We start from the raw sequence: 19729 nt of genomic DNA on the forward strand, positions 1-19729 counted from the left end.
GTGTGCTGGATTTTGTTATCTCTTCTTGAAGCATGTTAGTTCTGCAGGCTGCTGGCTGCTGGCTGCTGGCAAGCAGTTTGGTTAACAGTGGATCAGCTCACCCTGGGGAAGCTTATTTTTGAGATTTCTTATTAAGGGGAATAGAAGAGAAGCCTTTACCTGAGGACTAGTTTAGTTCCACTGTTGAATAGGGTACAGAAAGGATGCCTCTGGGCTGGCTGTGTATGGCATCTTCCAGCCCATGTTCCTGGACTTGGGGCCCCACCTTGGGGAGAGTCCTAGAGTCTTCCTGGGCAGCAGCTTGAGGTTCTGTGCAGGCCCCAGGAGCAGCCCCTCTGCACTGCCCCTGCCTTCATGGGCCTCTGCCCACATTGACCAGTTCCTTCAGGCTCCCTTGGCCATTTTCCGTTCTTTCAGGCATCTCTGGCCAGTGCTGCCTGCATTTGAAAGCATTGTTGAGTGTTTTGTCCAGCACCCTAGTTGTCGCCAGTGAGCGCTTGTCTGATTCCAGGTAGTCTGTTTGGCCCTGATGTAGGCACTTGCTTGTGAAGGAACCAAGAGGATTCTATGGGACAGCTTTCTATCTGTCCATTCACCTTTCCATCCATCTAGCCTTGGCTCAGGTGGCCTTCCAGTAGTGGAAAGGCCAGCCCCTTCTAAGTGGAGTGGGGGACATGAATCACTGGCCTGAACATCAAAATCTCCAGACAGAAGGCTGGAGGTGACTGCAGCAGATCTGGCTGTGTCCTCCTGGGGTCAGCCTACAAGTCCCTGAAGGGCTCAGAGAAAGGAGGCTACCAGTGTGTGTACCACCCAGAGCAGAGAACCTGCACCTTGGAGGTGGTAGGTGGGGTTAAATCCTGGCTCCTTGTGGGTTTGGGTGAGTCACTTGATTCTCTGTGATACTTGAGGTTTGTGGTGGAGTTTAGCGATAATAAGCCTAAGATGAAGCTCTCAGCCCATGGCCTGCACAGTGTGTTCCTAGATACTGTGTTCCCTGGTCCCGTGGTGTCCCCTCCATCCTCCTCAGGATGGCTCTGGGTCCCGAGCCTTCATCAACCATGGAAGCTATCAAGGGAAATGCAGGTGTGCTCTTTCCCGGGGATTCTGGATGTTTGGCTTTCGATGTGCGCTGCCTGCAGGAGTTTAGAAGTTGCTGGCCTGGGGCCTTGTGGCTGCTCTGCCCAAGTTTCCCTAGAGCCTTTGTGGACAGCCAGCATCAGACCAGCAGGCCTTCCTGTGCTGCCCGGCATGCAGTGCTGCTGCTACAGACAGCCCCGCAGCCACTCCTCCCACCAACCCACTGGCCACCCACCAGAGTCAGGCGCAGGCCTCTGATGGGTGGGGCTTGTGTCCTGAATGCACCCAGTGGACACCCGACAACCCCCAAGTGAGGGTCCCCATTGGCGCCCACCATAGCTTGCTGGTCAGAGCAGAAAGAAGCCCAGATGGTCCTCTGCCTTGTTCAACAGCAGAGGAAGGAAGTGGGGCCATGTCCCCAGGTGCTGAGAGCCACTTCTGTCAATGTGACCTACCCATGCATCAGGGTTTCCAGAGGGGCCCACAGCACTCAAGGTTCCCCTCAGCCTGCCTGTCTCGCTCAGAACCTGACTCAGGGAAGGGAGAGAGCTGGTGAGTTATCCTGCAGCCAACTTTGTTCCAGTAGGTTCTAAGAGGTGGCAGGGCTGAAAGCACTGTGAGTCATTCAAATGAAATGTATCTGCTTCACAGTAAACACCTGCGAACTGGTAGGATGCTGTCTGCCCTGTGCTGATGCCGGGCAGGGTGGCTTTGCCTCAGCATTGTCTTTGCTGTGTACTTGTCTTCGGTTTCCCTTCCAGCCACTTTACATCACCTTGCACTGAACATAGTTAACAGGTGGGAGTCTCTCCCCTGCCTGTTCAGGAGTTCTCCATATATTCAGGTGATGGTGCTCAAAGTCCACGGGAGGCTTCAGAGAAAGACCCTTCTGCGCCTGAGGGCAGGGCATTCTGCAGGTGCCGTTTACAGCCCATAGAACTTACCTGTCTTAGGTATATAGTCTGTGTTAATATTCCACCCAAGCAGTTTCCTCCAGCCTGTTTGCAGCCACTCCCCATTCCCAGGCACTCACTGATCTGTCTTTAGTTTTGCGTTTTCTGGAAATTTATATAGATGGAATCATACAACGCTTGGTGTAATATGTTGGGCTACTTTCACTGAGCCGACGGCTTTGAAGTTTGTGCCTGTTGTGTCCAGCAGGAGTTTGTCCTTTTTTATTTCTGGGTAATATTCTGTTGTTTTTTTTCTGATGGACGTTTGGGCTGTTGCTACTTTTTGGATAGTAAGAATAATTCTTCTCTGCACATTTATGTATAAGTTTTTGTGCAGACATGTATTTCCATTTCTCTTGGGTATATCCCTAAGAGTAGAATTGCTGGGTCATGTGGTAACTCTGTGTTTATTAGCCTTTTGAGAAACTGCCACACTCTTTTCTACAGAGGCTGTACCTTGTATGCTCCCACCAGCAAGGTACGGCAGCTCTGGGCTGTTGTCTTTTTTCCTTTAGCTTTTCTGATATGTTTGTGGTATCGCCCTGCGCATTCTGCACCTCACTGATGAGTGGTAGCTTCTCACATGCTCATTGGCCACCTGCAGGTCTTCGTTTTAATCTCTGTCATTAACCCAGTTCCAAGCAGAGGTGACTTAAATGTTGCATCTCCAAAGGCCCAGCTAGGCGGAGCCCCCACGGATGCTGCTCCTATTATTCTCTGAAAGCAGCCCAGGCAGTGGTCTCCTTGTGGTGGTGGGGCAGGTCATCCTGAGCCTGCTTTCACGGGAGCCTGGCCCCTGTCTCAGCAGCACAGTGGCCCTTGCCTGCAAGGGCTGGTTCGAAGTCCTGGAGCAGCACAAGAGATTGGAGGGCATCCCGTGTCTGCCCAGCTGGTGGTGAAGGGTGATGTGCTTTGAAAGTGTGGGGTGGTTTCTGGGGTGTCAGATCCCATGGAGGTAAGTGCTGGAGCTCAGTGTGACCTCTCAGGTCTGCTCTAGATGGCAGAGTCCTTGGAGATTCTTGGTAAAAGGCAGGGGGCTCCTGGTAAATGAAGTGGGGTGAGCATGTGACCCACATGGTCCAAGCTGGCTGAGCCCTGTCTCCCTCACACGCCTGCATCCCTCGGCCCAGTGGCTGATGGAGCCATGGGCACTGAGAGGCCAGCCTGCCCACTGGTTGGTTCTCTCTGTGTGTATGAAGCTACCCCACCCAGCGAGGGCCTGTGGTGGGACCGGACATTCTGGGTGGGGAACAGATAGGTACCCACTCCAGACACTGAGAGAGGCATATGTGGACCATGTACCCTCACTCAGGCTGGGGCTGGGGTGGTGGCCCAAGAGGTGGACTCTGATGGAGGTGGGAGAGCCCAAGACCTCAGCTGCTGGGTGAAGGAAACTGGGGAAGATAACAGGTGCAGAGGTGGGTTTGGGCCATGTGGGTTTGGGAGCTGGAGGAGGGGTTTGTGGTGACAAACCAGCACCATGCTGTGGGGTGATGTCTGCTACGCAGAAGGTGGGTACTCAGGGCCCCAAGATAGATGAGAAAGAGAGGTGCAACCCTCCATCTGGATCCATGTTCTTTCTAAAATTCCACCAGAAGGCTGATCTCCAAATAGCTAAAGCTTAACTTATTTTGAGTTTTTTAATGTATTTTTTCTTGTGACATTTGGAAATTCCGCCGCCCCAAGTGCAGTGGCAAGCTGCTCTGAAGCTGTGGCGGGAGAGCTGGATAGGCATTGGGCTCTATCCTGCCAAGGTGTTGGTGGAGGGAGTGTCACCCCATCAGCCTGTTTCACAGCCAGTGGTGCTCATCCATCCCAGTTCTGTTCCCGAGAGGTTGTCTCTGAGGCAGGACAGCCTGGGCTGGTGTTGGTTTGGGGAGAAGGGAGCTGCCCATTGTTGTGTCTTCATTCTTGCCTCTTGTGTACCTCCAGCCCTGGCCCCTGTGCCATCTGAGGAACTCCTGTTGATCCTTCAAAACCCTGCTCCAGTGACCTCTCTGTAATTTTCAACATATATGTGTTTTTTTCTCACCCCTTCTGAAAACAGTCTTTATCCTGCTCCTTGTATGACTGGGAAGTGAGTCTTTGCATTTCCAGATAGCTTTACTGACATTTCCCATCTTGCTTTTTTGCAGGATTCTGTTTCTCTGAGACCTTCAATCCGATTTCAAGGAAGTCAAGGGGTAAGTCTTTCTTGTCTTAATCATGTTTAGAATTCTGGAACTGGTGTGCTCCCTGCCCTGTGTCCCTGGGCACAGCAGCAGGCTGGAAGCAGTGTATTAGCCCCATCCACCTCTGTGCCAGGCCAGGCCGTGTTCTGAGCCAAAGTCTGCCTCTGGTTGTCTCCAGGTCGGTCCCGTGGCCAGGGCCACACCAAACAGGCCATCTGTTGCTGAAGGCAGCTTTCCTTTCCAGCAGCCCCTGAGTCTCCCACTTGCTTCCTTTAGCCTCCAAACCCCTGTTCTGACCTGATCTCTGTGGTGATTCGAAATGGTGTCCCCAGAACCCAAGGTGGGCTGGAGCTGTGGCCTCCGCAGGGTGGGGCACTTGTCTCCATCAGTGAACCCAGGACCATGGGTGTTTGTCTGGCTTTTGGTACTAGGCCAGAGGGGTATAGGAACTCAGCACCCTCAGTTTTTTCCTGAAAGGGACTTCATTCTAAATGATCATCTTACAAAAAAATTGGAGAATAAACAAAAGGGCAGGTTGTCCACAGTCATTGCCCCCCAAGTCTAAGGACTCCTGTGTCCTCCACCCACCAAAGGTGCTTTGGAACACTTTAGTTTTTCCTTCTAGTCTTTATTGCAAGTCTTTTTTTTTTTTCCTAAGGAGTTGTCGCATATGTCTAAGTCAGTTTCCACCTGGCAGCCTGCTGGCTTCTTATAGAACCAGGGAGATCTGTGGGTTTCATTCCAGCCAGGACACTCCAGAGACACAGAACCTCTAGGAGATACATGTCTGTGTGCACAGATACATTGATACTAAGAGCTTTATTGCAAGACATTGGCTTATGCAATTGTGGGGCTAATGAGTCTGAAATCCATAGGGCAGGCAGGAGCTGGCATCCAAGCCCATTGGTGAGCTTCTTCCTCCTCAGGGAAGCCTCAGTTTCCTTCTAAAGGCCTTTAGCTGATTGGATGAGGCCCACCGAGACCATCGAGGGTCATCTTGTTTACTTAAAATCAGCTGGTTGTGGATGTTACCACATCTGCAGAGTGCCTCCCAGAATAGTGTTCATAGAGTCACAAGGGGTGTGGTCTGGCCAGGTGGACACATGAGCAGACCATGACACCACGACCAGTCAAGGTCGGTGAGATGCCCTTAAAGGCCCCAGACCCCCACCCCCTGGTGCCTTCTTTAGGGCATCTGCACTTTCACTGGCCCCATCAGGGTCTTCTTGTGGTCACCCTTTGCAGCCTCCAGCTTATCTTCCCTGAGACATTTCCCCCTCAGGTTGGAAGTTGGTGTTGGAGGCGGGGCTTGCCTGGCTTTGCTGTCAGGCTGGCCCACTGGTGCCCTCTTGTGGCCCATGATCACACCATGCCCTCAGCAGTCATGGGAAGATGGGGAAGCCAGTGCGTTCATTTACCCAGTGAGCGATGCTTTCTGGTCAGCAAGACATCACAGAAGCACCATGAGGTTTTCCAGGGCTATACCCTGTGTCACTCAAATTCCTGTGTAAAACCTGAGAGCCACATCCATTGAAGTTAGGGGTCCCAACATCTTAGTTTTAGAGCTTTGCCTACATTTTTTCCTTCAGAGCGTTCTCATATGTAATGGAGTTCCTAGAAAGTTCTGAGGGTGTGGAGGCCCTGTGCTGCAGCTCCAGGCAAGCCAGGCTGTGAGTCTCCACAAAGAGGCAATTCCCCGTATCAACCTGTGTGAGGACTGGAGGGGGCCATGTGGCTAGCTTGCTGTGAAGGATCATGGGCTAAGTTTGCCCCTTAGGACCTTTGGACCTTGTCCTTCTCCTCCAGGACATTGATGGAACATGACCCTGCCTCCCTGCCAGATATGAGAGGCCTGGCCTGGTGCCAGGTGTACCACAAATGCTGTCCTGGCCAGGCCATGTCTGCACAGTTACTCAGATCCGCATTGGGGAGGAGGCAGGGCACCCACTTCTCCTAGTTGCTCTGCTGTGTGCCCACAGCTTGGCCTGTGTGTTCCCGAGAAGTGAGGAAGGGGGTTTTGCTCTGTGCACTCCACCTACAAGTGGGAATAGAGCAGGAGGCCAGTGAAATAGGGCAGACAGGGAAGCAGGAGACTGGTGCAGTGGGGCTGGGCCAAGGATCATTCAGCATTCGTGGTGCTTGGGCTGATTTGATGTTCTGGACTCCATGTAGGATGGCAGGGACCCACTTCCCAGAAGCTCCTGAAGCTGACCGACTAAAGATTGAGACTCTATTTGTATGCTCCTTGGCTCGAGGACCTTGGCCGGTTCTTCTCCCTCTGTCCTTTGGCCTCCCCGCGCTGGAGATGGGCCGTCCCCCTCAAGGGTTGTTTGTGGGTTAGCATGGCCTTAGGAGAACCAGTCCCCTCTCTGCAGTCCAGAAGGCGCTCACTTAGTTCCTACGCGCGCCTCCCCATCTGATGGGAGTGCAGTACAGCCGGTGTAGGATCTCCGTGTCGCTCAGCTCCTGGGTGGGCGCCGCATTCGGCCCAGCCACCTCCCCACCTGTGCTGTGAGTGCCATGAGGGCTGGGCCTTGGTGGTGTGCAGCTGGGCCCTGGTGTTGGCTGGTGCCCTGGAGTGACTGCATGGCATTTGCCAGGTTCCCTGGAGAGCCTGCCCCCTCCTGTAGCATGTCCAGCCTCAAGGGTGTCGTCTGTGGAGCAAAGCCTCACTTGTGTTTTGTTTGCCGGGTACATGTGTGCATTTGTGTTCCCTGCCCTCTCATAGATACTGAGCTGGCTGATCTGGGTCCCTCCGCCATCAGGGGTCACTTCTGAGTTGTTAACGCCTGACAGCTGGTGAAGCGTCAGCCTTCAGAGGGGAAAAGAAACCCCCACCTGGCCGGCCCTACCCCAGCATCTTTAGTTGATAAAAAAAGAGAGTTGGCATCCAAGGCTGTTCAGTGTCTCAGCATTTCCATTTGCCTCAGCAGGAGCCCAACCTGCAGTTTCTAGAACGAGGTTGGGTGGCACTTGTCAAAGGCCTTGACTGGCATCTGTCTGTGATCTAGGAACCACCTCTGTAGGAGTCATTAGGGGCACACATAAGATTGAGCCACAGGGGTGCTTGTTGCTGTGTCACAGGGACAATTTGGAAAGCCCGGAATGTGGCAGGCAGGCTGGGGTCGTGCAGTCTCTTCCAGAGCAGCTCCTGGAAAGGAAGTAGGTGCTTAGAAAGCACCCCGGGTTTGGAGTTGAGGAAGTGAGGGTCTCCCAGTGGGCAGAAGAGGCTGCTTTGCTCTGGGAAGTCATGTTCAGCCATTCAGCAGTAACTCTTTACCTCAAGTATATTTTATTCTGAGGGTTCCCTGGGAAATAGAAATAACAAAGAAAACGAAACAAATGTTCTGAAAACCTCTCTGGCCAGAGAGCCTGGCTAGTTGGAGTTTGGTTCCTGTGTGTGCCTGTTTTGTCTTGTTTTTATCTGAATGCAATATCAAGTGCTTCCCCCCCCCTCGTTTCACCCCAATCCGGGACTTGATTTGTCTAATCAAAGCTCCCACCTGCACCACAGATCTGGGGGAGAGCTGCAGGCCAACTTGGGACAGATTTCAAAGGGGGTTGATTTAAGAGCTCTGGCCCTAGAACTGACCCACTCGTAGCAGAACCAACACCCCCTCTTGGGCATCAGGCCTCAGAGGCAGATGTCGGCCCCTCCAGTGCTCAGCACCATCTCGGATGGGACAAGCCTGTTTGCTGCTCCAGGTCCGTCTGTGCATCTGTGCACACAGGCACATGCTTCAGTTGATGGCAGCTCCCTCTGCCTTCCTGTAACTAGGAGTTGATGCTGACATCAAGCACACCCAAACCTGCCACTTTCAGGCCAGCTGAGGGCCTATGGGCAGCCGAGACTTGGTCCAGAAGGCACATGTACTGCTGAGTAGGGGCTGTGTTTCAGGCCATGTTTTGGAACACATGCCGAGCCCTCTGCTGTCACAGAGAAAGCAGCGCATTCCTGGGCTGTTCATGCCCAGCGGGCTGGTTTTCCTGCTGGTTTCCAGTGACTGGTAGCCATTAACCAGCATCATTAACCAGCAGCAAAACAGCCTGTTAACAAGAGGATTCCGTGAGTGGTGGTGCCATGAACCTGGGGAGGGGCTGGGGCTGCGAGAACCTGCCATACCAGGCTCCAAGCAAGCCCCCCATCCCCTGCACCGTCCTGGGGCCCCAGTAGCTGCACAAACCGTCCTCTGGGCTCTGTGCCATGACTCCTCCAAGATTCTGAAAGTGGCCAGACATGCCCATGTGCAAAACGTCCTCACGGGGTAAAAGGATCGCAGTGAAGGGTCGCTGCACCCTTGCCCAGAGAGGAGCACCGTTGTGTCAGAACTCAGGCCATGCCCTCTTCTTTTGTCCTGGGGACGACAGCCCAGTGGGGGCTGTGGCACTCTTGGCAGCCAGTGCCCTCTGAGTAGACTGAGATGGAAAAAATGCCACCTAGGGAGGATGGGTCTCCGCCAGAGGCAGGACTTGATTAGGGAAAGGATTAAGGTAGATGGAGGAAAAGCCTCCCATGCTGGGGTTTAGCTACGTTGGCAGCGCCTTTTGATTTTGCTGACTTTGTGGTGCACGGGCTTCCTGCCGCATTCTAGGCGACTGCGTCAGTGTGCACCTGACTGTGGACGCATCCCCCACTGTGACCCTCAGAAGCATCTGAGTGCTGGGTTTCCAGTTACTTCTCTGATGGAGAACAAAAGTTACATCTGCAAAGGAATGTGCAGATAGCACGGGGTGGCTACTAGTGCTGGACCAGGAGATGCCACCTGTGGGCAGGACCGAGCTCAACTGTCCAGAGCCATCCCCAGCCACAGGGCTCCAGCAGAGGCTGTGGATTGTGCTTGTGTGTGTGTTTTCCTGCCCGAGGTAAGTCATAGCAGGTAGTCAGGATTTGACTTTTTAGATGCTGAGTGTGAGCTGCTCCATCCCTTTTTGACCTTAATCAAAAAATCTGTTTGTGTTGAGATTAGAGCCTGCACTGCTGGCCAGGGCCAGCCTGGCATTGCCACCCTGCTGGCCTCACCTACCACTGGGCATGTGTCATGGGCGGGCCCTGCCCCCAGCTGCATCAGCACGGATAAGGACACTTGCCCTGCAGGAACAGCCTGAGGGTCAGGAGGGAGTGCTGGACAGACCCTGTGGCTGAGTGGGACTGGGCCATTGGGGTGACCTTTCTCATGGGCAGCATTCAGCCTGGGGTGGGGAGGTGGAGGACAGGGATGGTTATCAGCCCAAGGTCATCTGCAGTCCCAGGACAGCTGGTGCAGATTGTCTGCCTCCCCAAGGCTGGGCTTTTCTTGCCCTGAGCAGCTATGCCTTGGAGCTGCTCGGCAACGCCTTGGCTCTCACTGTTCATGTCGGGGGCCTCTCCTTGGAGCAGGGACTGGCTGTGCTTTGAGGGCGTCATGCGGCATTTTGAGCTAACCCTGGGCGAAGTACTCCCTCAGCTTCTCTCGTGGGTCCTTGAGGGTCGGGGAATGGGAGCATCATCCCTCCCTGTGACCCAAGCTGCTGCATCCTTGGTCTCACAGACGAGGCTCAGATAGGCAGAGCTGCCTGCATTCACATGTGACAGCTGGGCATGGGGCGTTGGGGTGGGTTCAGCCCTGAGCCACATTCTGTCCACCACTGATGAGGTGTGTTAGTGTCCTCACATCATCAAAGAGGAAATGTGCTCAGTGTGCTGAGGTGGTGCGGCAGCCTGGGAGCAAGGCCTGAATGAAGCCTGCTGCCCACCCCTGTCCCAGTGCTGCCCCTGCTTGTTAACCACCCCCACCTTATGTGTCAGTCTAGCTGTGATGAACTCCTGTGTTCAAGCCCAGGGATTACTTTATGATGGGTCACCTCTGGTGACGGGGTTCTGGAGGCCCTTCCTGTGCCCACTCGGCCTGGCAGCCAGAGTGTGACATTTTCCTATTTGTGTTTTTCAGCAACTGCTCACCCCGTGTGGTTCACTCACCCAGTGTGGGCAGGGGGCAGAGGGTCGGCCTGGAGTAAAGTGTCCTCTGGGTGTCCTGTCTGCACTGAGCCCTGCACCTTGTCCAGGACTAGTGATGTATGTCTGTCTGCCAGCCAGGTCATCTTTCTGTTCTCCCCTGGGGGCTGTGGCTTTGCCTAGCTAGGCTGGAGCAGCGCTGTCTGAAGTCAGGGTCACGAAAATCATGATACACGCATCCTATGTCACAGTTTATTGGAGGCAAGTCCTGCCCATCTGTGAGCCCCTTAGGACCTGTGCCTGCCTTGTTCACAGACACCCAGGTGGAGGCTGTGTCCAGCGTGGAGGAGGTGGAGAGGGCGTTGCTCAGCAGGAGTGTGGGTCAGGGTATCTCAGCCACTCAGCATGGCCTGCCTACTGCTGACACCTGTCTTCTCTCATCTCATCTGCACAGTTGTCCCAGACCAGATCTGCCCTGTCTGGTGGGGAAACTGAGTCACTGCCCAGATCGGGATGGGGTCCCTGCCTCTGGGTGTGTGCTGAGTGCTCTGTGCTTCTCAGACTGTGATGCCATCGCTGCTTAGAAACCAGACACAGGCCCACCACCCCCTCCCCCCGCGCTTGCATGGGAACCAAGGACCCTGAGCATTGCCGAGGGTGGGTGACATGGACAGGCTGCTAGTCTTGTCACTGTCAGGAAAACAAAAGTGCGTTTCAAAGGAACATGCTGCAGGGATGGGCCAGGTCCTGTGCTGGCCCACCATTTGGTTCCCTCTGTGCTGTGGACCTACTGGTAACATCCCACACTCTCCACACAGCACATCTCCATCCCCCAGCCTGACTGCCCCACGGAGGCACGGACATTCTCCTTCTACCTCTCCAACATCGGCCGTGACAGCCCCCAGGGCAGCTTCGACTGCATCCAGCAGTACGTCTCCAGGTGAGGCCTTGCCCTGGCTGCCCCAGGTCACCTGATGGACAGACCCGCCTTCCCCTTCTTCTGCCATGGTGTCCCCCTACCCTAGCCTGCTGTGCACATGTTCACCCACCATCTCCAGCCCCAGTGTCCCTCTTCCCCCCGTCAGAAGAGTTGCCTTGGCTCCTTTCAGTGTTTCCAGGGCATAGGCACAGATCCTGGCATGCCACCTCCTGCCCAGGGACCCTGGTCCCCTTGTTCCTTTCGGGTCAAGATGTGCCGTGAAGAAACCCTGTTACTCAAGTCAGCACTAGGGACTATTTCCTGGCTGGGGATGGGGGTGGTGCAGGCCCTGAGACCATCTCTCCCTGTCATCCCAGGTGTTAATCTCGGCTTCTGGCCCCTTGTCTTGCAGCCATGGGGATGTCCACTTGGACTGCCTGGGCAGCATCCAGGACAAAATCACAGTGTGTGCCACTGACGACTCGTACCAGAAAGCACGGCAGAGCCTGGCACAGGCTGAGGAGGAGACACGGAGTCGAGGCGCCATCGTCATCAAGGCTGGAGGCCGTTACCTGGGTGAGGATCAGGGGCCAGGGGCTCCACCTGTGCGGGGTTTGTGCCTGCTGGGCAGCTGTTGGGGGAGCAAGAGATACTCAGGGCCCATCCCCACTAGGAGCTGGAGTGATGGGTTGACAGAGGTGTAGCTGCAGGCAGGATGAGCTGGGTCAGTGTTGCGACAGGAAGCAAGATCCTTCCTGGGTGGTGTCTGCTGCCTTCAGAACCCCAAGGTGGTCTGAGGGGCCCTAGAACTTCTGGGATTCCAGTTCCTAGGGCCCTTCTCCCAGGCCGCAGCCTCAGGGGCTTCTGTCTGTCATGGAGACTCAACCTACACAAAGGCAGGGCTTTGGTCTGTCCTTCGGCTGCCACCACTGCCCTCACCTGCCCAGATGTCTCCTTCCCAAGGCTGACGTGGCCTGGACAAGGTGTACATGGTGAGATGCAGTCCACAGTGGGCGGCCTGCTGCTGTGTTGGGGCCAGCAAAGGACCCTAGGGTCAGCACCAGGAAGGAAACGTGTTGATCCCTGCAAGGCTCTGGCAGCCCAGCATCAGCTTGGAAATAGCTTTGGCGAAGTTGAGACCCCGACATTCCAAGTAGGGAGAAAAGTACTGTTTATTTAGAAAATTTCATCATCCTGCTGCAGTCTTCCTACCTCCTGGACCCAGATGGAGTTAAAGAGTCATTGAAAGTCATTGCCAGGCAAGAAGGGCCTGAGGGAGGCGTGAAACGGCTTACAGCAAAGACCCTTGATGGCTTTGGGGGTTTTTTCTTCTTTAAGAAAAGGCAAGAACATTTCATATTGCTTCAGAGAGCATGCAATTTCCCTTGCTTGGCAATGGGTTTGGCTCTGAGTTAAACCCCAGATGCTGGAGCAGGAGTCCGTCCTGCCTGTCAGCACTGGGCCCTGGTGGGCAAGACCATGAGTGCCCGGGGAGCCTGGGCTATAAGCTGCCCAACAGGTGCCACCCAGGGTCTAAAAGGGCTTCAACTGCCTGCTCTTGCCTCAGGATGGAAATGTGGACATTTGTACACATTTTAATAAATTTCTGGTTCTTTCAGCCAATAGCTTGGTCCAGAATTTTTTACTGTGCCACTTTGGGTACAATGAAGGTTTTTGCAGTGGTTTACGTTCCAGTGGAAACACTCGTCCTGGCCTCTGGAGCCGCAGATGTCCCCACCCCGGCTGTGTCAGGCCTCTCCCTCACCCCACGTTGGCCATCACCTGGCTTCTCTGGGGATGAAGTCTGGCCCTGAGGATTCTAAAAGCACTTCTTCCTGTGTTAATTTAACAAACAGATTTGAGGGATAAGTGCAAAAGGAAGGTCATCTTGGAGAGCTTTCTGGCCCAAGGATTTAAGATGTGCGCTGACTTTTCTCAGCCATCCTCGTTCCTGTGCTGGCAAGGATGCCGTCCAGGGTGGAGTTAATGACTTACGAATGGATGTGCCCCTCCCTGGAAAGCCGTACTGGAGGCTCTGTGGAGGAGCGTCTCATACATCTTCGCTTTACCCTGCTGCCCCCTAGGCTCCAAGCAGAGCCACGTCTGCCCGGAGAGTGCTTGGCAGGGCCACAGCTGGGAGCTGCTGCCATCGTGGGGTCTCCAGGGCAGATGCCCAGGCGGCTCTGACACCTTTACTCACTCCTCCTCTTTCATAAAAGAGAACTGGGGATCCCATGGGACCAGTGTAGTGCTGTGAAGTGCAGGCTCTGAAGGGGTTTGTGTCTGGCGATTCTGCGGACTCCCTTTTTGACATCAGCCCCCTCTTCCTGTAGGGGGTCAGGTGTTTTGGGTCCCCAGGATTTAAGCTGCCCATGGTGAAGTCATTAAGGCTCTAAACACACTTCTGTTTCCTGTAGCTCCCACTTCTGAGACTGGGGCCCCTGCAAGTGCCCGTTGAGCTGTGTGTGGTTAGCAGGTGGCACTCTCAGCTGCACAAGGTCTCCACTATGTGGGCCGGGCTGGATGAGGCTCAAATTGCCTTCCCCTTGGACTTGGTGAGAGCTTGAGGCTGTCAGCCATCCACCATCTGCAGGCGTCCATATGCTCGCTGGGGAACTTGTCGTCAGCCTCAGGCAGTGAGTGGGACATGGCGACCACCCCTTCACATCCTCCAGTCCCTAACGCCCTGGTTTTATTGCAGGCAAGAAGGTTCAATTTCGGAAACCAGCCCCAGGGGCAGTGGATGCTGTGCCCTCCCGGAAGCGGGCAACCCCTATCAACTTGGCAAGTGCCATCAAGAAGACCGGTGTCAGCAGTGTTAGTGGAGGCAGTGGGGTATCTCAGAGGCCCTTTCGTGACCGGGTTCTGCACCTCCTGGCTCTGAGGCCCTATCGGAAGGCTGAGCTGCTACTGAGGCTGCAGAAGGACGGCCTGGTGCAGGCGGACAAGGACGCGCTGGACGGCCTCCTCCAGCAGGTGCGTGCTTGCCTGGGGTCGAGCCAGGCTGGGGTGGGAGCATGGCGTTCACTGTCTAGGGTCCTCCTCACCAACTGCTGACACACAGGCAGCAGGCAGAGCGTGGGGATCCAAGACTTCAGTGCACAAAGTTTTTAGAATCCAATAAAGCCTGGGGAACCTACAAGTGTAAGTTAGCAAGAGCTTGGGCTTCACAGTCAGGGGGCCTCCTTGTTGCTCACCAGTTGTGGCTTCGTGCCAGGGGCTTCGAGTCCAGACCCTCAGGCTTCTGTATGCAGCTGGAACGTGACTACAGCGCCTCTCTTGGGGTCAAGGGCTAAGTGGGCGGGAATGCCAACAGGTGGAGCCTGCTGTTAGCCAGGGCTTTGGAGTAAGAGCGGCAGCTTGAGGACCCCGGGGAAGGTGGGCCCCTGGGAAGGTGAGTGACTCACCCTGGCTTTACCACATCTCCTGGGCCATGTGGAAGCCGCTTGGCCTTGAAGTAGGGATGGGCTGCCTTAGAGCGCTGCTGTGAGGATCACATAGCTGGTAGCAGATGGTCCCGCCAGCATCCTGAGGAGACAGTATGGCCCAGGCCATGCCCTCCTGCTCCCCACCTGAGACACTCTGGGCACACAGATGGTGCCTCCTGTTGCAGAAAGTGCATGGCATGACCGTCATTAGCCATGTCTGAGGATGAACTTCCAACTTACCGGGTTCTTCAGCAGGCCTCTTGATGCTCCTCTTCCCCACCGCCAGTGCAGTCCAAGACTGGTGTGACCCCACAGCACGTCTGTTAGGATGTCAGTGTGGCTCTTGTTCCCCCATGCTCTGACTGGGGTCCTCAGGTTACCCGTTACCCACCCCTCTAGAGAGTTTGGGGCAAAGGGCAGGGGTGAAGAGGGAAAAGCCGCCTCTGTGAGTCTCCCGTGCAGGAAGGACAGAGCTGCGCTCTGAGCCTGATGCAGATCTGGACTGCCGCCCAGCCCCAGCCCTATCCACAGAGCAGGTGCCTTCCTCATCCCCCACCTACAGAGAATCCTCCTGTGTCCTGAGGGCTGAGCCTCACTTTGCTGTCGGAGGCTCCCTTGTCTACTCCCTGGGTGCCTTTGTGTGGATTTGGCCTCCTAAGCCACTGTCCCTCATGTGGAGGTCGTGCTGGCAAGGACTGAGCAGCAGTGTTTCTCCTTCAAGCTTAGGAGTTGGCCCAGGGCCTATTAGAAGATAGATACATGGCTCTGTAGCCCAGAAGTTTTCTTTGGCAAAGGGGCTTGCCAAAGCATCCAGAAAGCTCCAGAACCAGAAACTACATTCCCAGGGTGCTCGTTTCCTTGGAAAAGTCACATGTGCCATCCTTGTCCTTGGGCATTCAGGAGAAGCACATGGAAGGCCCTTTCCCTGGGCTGGGGGCCACCTAGAGCCTCCTCCTGCAGCACAGGATGACTGAGGCAGGGCTGCAAGGGGCCTGACAGAGTCATCGGACATGAGCTGGGACTGAAGACAAGGGTGGGAGCCATGCCTGCCCTTGGCTGTGTGTAACCTGCATTGCTATCCAGCCGGGCCCTAGCCCCTAGTGTAGGGTTTTTAGAAATGCCCTCGCTCCTGCCCTCCTCTCTTGTTCTTCATGTGCCTGGGATAAAGAAGCATATGATACCCTCAGATGTGGAGTGTGAACCTTAGTTGACTGAGCACTTGGTTATACCTGAGATTTATCCACTGAGCAGCCCTCAGATGTGGCAGGGATGCTGGGCTTCGTTCTCTGGAGAGGGGAGTCTGGTGGTGCTGACTTGGTTCTGCCTGGGGCACTTGCCCCATTTTTAACTCCTGGGATATTCTCGTTGCTCCTGACCCTTTCCTGGGACCAGAGAGGCACCGTGCTGGGCTCTGGCTTCTGTGGTCAACTTGGGTTTGGCAGCTTCTAGGGGGCAGCCCATCTGGTGTCTTGGGGCAGAGTCTCTGATTTCTCCTAAATGACTCCATCTGCCTTGTGCTTCTGTGTTTACTCCCCAACTCGTTCTCCCCAACGATTGTGGGGGATGGCAGGGCCAGCCAGCTTGGGGGTGGGAAGGTACCGGGGTACCACAGGCTGCACCTCTCCCAGGATGCTCATTCCCAGCACCCTCAAGTGACTGGGGACTCTGATGGAGCTGCGCTGCTCAAAGGCCCCTTCTCTCTTCCTTCTGTGAAAATCCAAAGGAAAGATTTAAGGCGTTTCACCTTCATGGTGGGAGTGTTGACTGGTGGGTGGCTGTTCTGGAGAGTATTTTAGCAAAACGTATCAAGAGCCATAAAAATGTTCAGAGCCTTTGACCCGCTAATCCCGCTTCTGGGAAGCTGGCCGAAGAAAACCATCACCAGCATGGAAAAACCTGCACAAGTGACATCTGTTTATGCTACAGTGAAACGGGAAAGGGCGTCAGCGTCCAGCAAAGGAGAAACTTTGAGTAAATCATAGTGCAGCCATTTGGTGGAATATTACTCAACCATTAAAAAATGCTCCTTGTGGAAACCTCTGTGACGTGGAGTCCGTGTAGGCCCAGTAATAGTGAAAACCGCAGCTGCCATGCCAGCCGCACAGCTACACCCACAAGCTCTGGGGACTAGGGTGCCCAGAAAGACACTCAGGGAAGTGCCCATTTCGGGTCAGGAGCCTGAACTCCATCAAGCACCTTAAGGCAAATGTTTTAAATCCACCTCTGCAAAGGGTCTTGGAGGCAAGCTTTTGTTAACCAGCAGCAGGGCTTGCTGGTTGCAGGAAAGGTGAGCTCAGGCTGGCCCCTGGAAGCACGCTTCACCCAGCACTCCCAGCCTTGGCTGGCTCTGCTGTAGGAGCTGCAAATCCAAGAAGGGGTGGCGTTGTCCATTTGGGCTGCTGTAGACCTGGTAGCTTACACACCACAGACACTTACTGCTTACAGCTTTGGAGTCTGGAAAGTCCAAGATGAAGTTGCTGGCAGTTTGGGTGTCTGGTGAGAGCCTGCTTCCTGGTTCATAGACCTTCTCACTGTGTCCTCACAGGGTAGAAGGGGTGAGAGAACTCTCTGGAGCCTCTTCTATAAAGACACTAATCCCATCATGATGGCCCCACCCTCATGACCTGATCACCTCCCAAAGGCCCCACTTCCTAATACCGTCACGTTAGATTAAGGAGGTTAAGATTTAACGTGGATTTTGGGAGGACAAAAAGGCATCATTCCACTTTCATGGTAGGAGTGTTGATGTGTGGGTGTGTTAGTCCACAGCAGAGGGATGGGTTGGCGATGAAGTCTTGGGAGTATAGGTGGCAGCCCCATTGTTTGGAGCCAGCCGGGCTTCCAGCAGGTGTAAGACATGTGCATCTGGACCTGCTGCACTTGGACCCGGCACGCACGGGAGCTGGGCAGGGGGTGCCCTATTTCCCATCACATCTGTCTGTCTCAGCACCCCGCCCCCCATCAGATGCTTTCAGGAACATCTCTTTTGGGCTTCACACAAGGTAATGCTGGCTCTGTCTTGCAGGTGGCTAATGTGAATGCCAAGGATGGCACGTGCACACTGAAGGACTGTGTGTACAAGGATGTGCAGAAGGACTGGCCTGGCTACTCAGAGGGGGACCAGCAGTTGCTGAAGCGGTTGCTCATCCGGTAATGCTGCCTCCCCATTTCTGGGCGGGTCCCCACCCTCTGGGCCTGGGGCACATCTTGTTCTGAGGATGCTGGGGTGGCCTCACCTGGTCCTTGGGGCCTGCAGGGGTCTGTAGAGACTCTTTGTGGAGCCCACCTGAGTGCCCCACCACAGCCTTCTGCTTGGAGGGCATGAGTCACCATCTTTTTATTGTTTGTTTAAAAGTTTAATGGAGGTACTGGGGATTGAACCCAGGACCTTATGACCTCATGCATGCTAAGCGTGCACTCTACCACTGAGCTACACCTCTGACCCCCACGAGTCACCATCTTGAGCACCAAAATGCCCGGACAGAAGGCCTCAGTGGAGCAGACCATTCCTGCTGCCCCCTCCCTATCAAGCTGCTTTCTAAAACCTGTGCATCCTCAGAAGCTCTGCTGCAGGTGGTCCCCTTCTTAAAAAGAACCTCTCAAGAACGTGAAACAGGGAGAAACAAAGCAAAACAAAACTCCCTGTAGACATGATTAAGCAGCATTAATTAAACACGTCCCCTCTCAGATTAATTGGGGCCCGAGGTCAGGAGTGGCCACGGTGGCTCTGGGGAGAAGTGGTTAAGTAGGCCCCCGGCTCAGGCGGGCAGTTAATGATTTCCTTCTCAGTTGATTCCTGGCTTGGGAGCACGGGCTGTGAAGTGCCCGTTCAGAGCAGCTTGACATGCTAATTAGCCCTTAAGTGATTTCTCAGGGACTTGGAGCTATTTGTGAAGTGGTGGTGGTGGTGTTTTAAGTTTAGCTGTTTGAAGCAGTAATTGCATCTGGAAAGCAGAGCCTAGTTGGGGCCACCCTAGGTGAATCCTGAGTTCCTCTTTGGCCCTGCAGGGTCCTCACCTGCTGTCTCAGGGTCACTGCTCTGGCTGTCTGGACGTCTCTGTATGCTCAGGAAGGCTGAGAGGAGATAGCCTTGGCAGGAGACGCTTCCCTCTCTCCCAAGTCCCCTCTCTGGGGGTCCTTTGTGGCCCCAGCAAAACACATTTCTGGTAGGCACGGCCACCTCCTACAGGTGTTTCCATCTGTCACATTTTTTTGGCAGAGGGTCTAGTATTACGTAGTAGACTAGGCCTACATGAGTGCTTTTGAGGTGCTGAGGGACATGTGGTGGGGCACTGTGAGGCTGCTCCCTGCTTTCCTTCTTTCAGAGCCTCCCACTAGGTGCCCCCTAGGGCCTTGGCCTCCCTGAGCTCCTGGGCAGGGGCATGGCCGAGAGCAAGCAGCCTGTGTGTGCGTGTGGCCTGTAGGAAACAGCACCTGGGCTGAGTCTTGCAGGGTGTCAGGTGGGAGGTCCCCGGGGATGCGTACTCTGGTGCTCAGTGCAGTTCCAGGCCCGTGTTTCCTCCCGCAGTTTTTGGTCTGGGCCATCTAAGCGCTCTTGTCTGTCTACGTGGGCTGGGGAGCGGCCTTGCCGGAAGCCACGCGGGACGCTGACAGCACCTGTTGCCCTGGGTAGCTTGAACTGACTGGTATGCAGAGGTCAAGGTCAACACCGAGGATGCCCACAACCACCCGGTTTACCCTAAGCACCTGACTGTATGGCTTTTTTTCTTGTTTAGGTTACTCTCTCTCTGAAGAAAGCCCCATTGATCGCAGTTCTTGAAGCCATGGCCACGTGGCAGTAAGGAAAAACAGGACCTTGGGGTGTTTCTGTTGTTAGAGGCAGAGCATGAGGACCGGTGTCACCCCATGGGCTACAGTGTGTCCTTTTCCTCCATCTGAACTCATACCTGAGTTAAGCACACTCATGCTTCCAGGGTCTGCGTGAGCCCCCTTGGCTTTGCTCTGCACAAACCCACCTGAGTGTCTCGGCTGTTTATTTGGATGCTTCCTCTGTGCTTCGAGTCTCCATGTCTGTAGCTGTTCCAGCCTGGTTGTCCCAGGCGGAGTCCATGGACGTCCCAGTGCAGGATGAGGCCTCACATCCCACCTAGCCCTGTAATCAGTGCCCCCGACTGGCCGAGTCCCGGCCTCAGCTTCCCTAGGGCATGGCCTCTATAGTCCAAGCCTCAGTCCATCTCACACATGTCTTGCTTTCCTTGGAGTTGTAACCTGCTTGGCTGCATTAT

General features: G+C 54.8%; 1 protein-coding gene across 1 annotated transcript in view; it reads left to right on the top strand.

Moving 5' to 3' along the window:
• Positions 1-19729, top strand: part of ELL (elongation factor for RNA polymerase II) — a 67047-nt gene that overhangs the window by 36629 nt on the left and 10689 nt on the right. The window contains exons 2-6 of the mRNA XM_072947360.1: positions 4169-4216; positions 10955-11076; positions 11468-11631; positions 13757-14031; positions 17509-17633. Coding sequence (XP_072803461.1) covers positions 4169-4216; positions 10955-11076; positions 11468-11631; positions 13757-14031; positions 17509-17633 — 734 coding nt within the window. The remainder of the gene's footprint in view (positions 1-4168; positions 4217-10954; positions 11077-11467; positions 11632-13756; positions 14032-17508; positions 17634-19729) is intronic.

Source organism: Vicugna pacos, chromosome 22 (genome assembly GCF_048564905.1).
Source record: "Vicugna pacos chromosome 22, VicPac4, whole genome shotgun sequence".
Taxonomy (NCBI): domain Eukaryota; kingdom Metazoa; phylum Chordata; class Mammalia; order Artiodactyla; family Camelidae; genus Vicugna; species Vicugna pacos.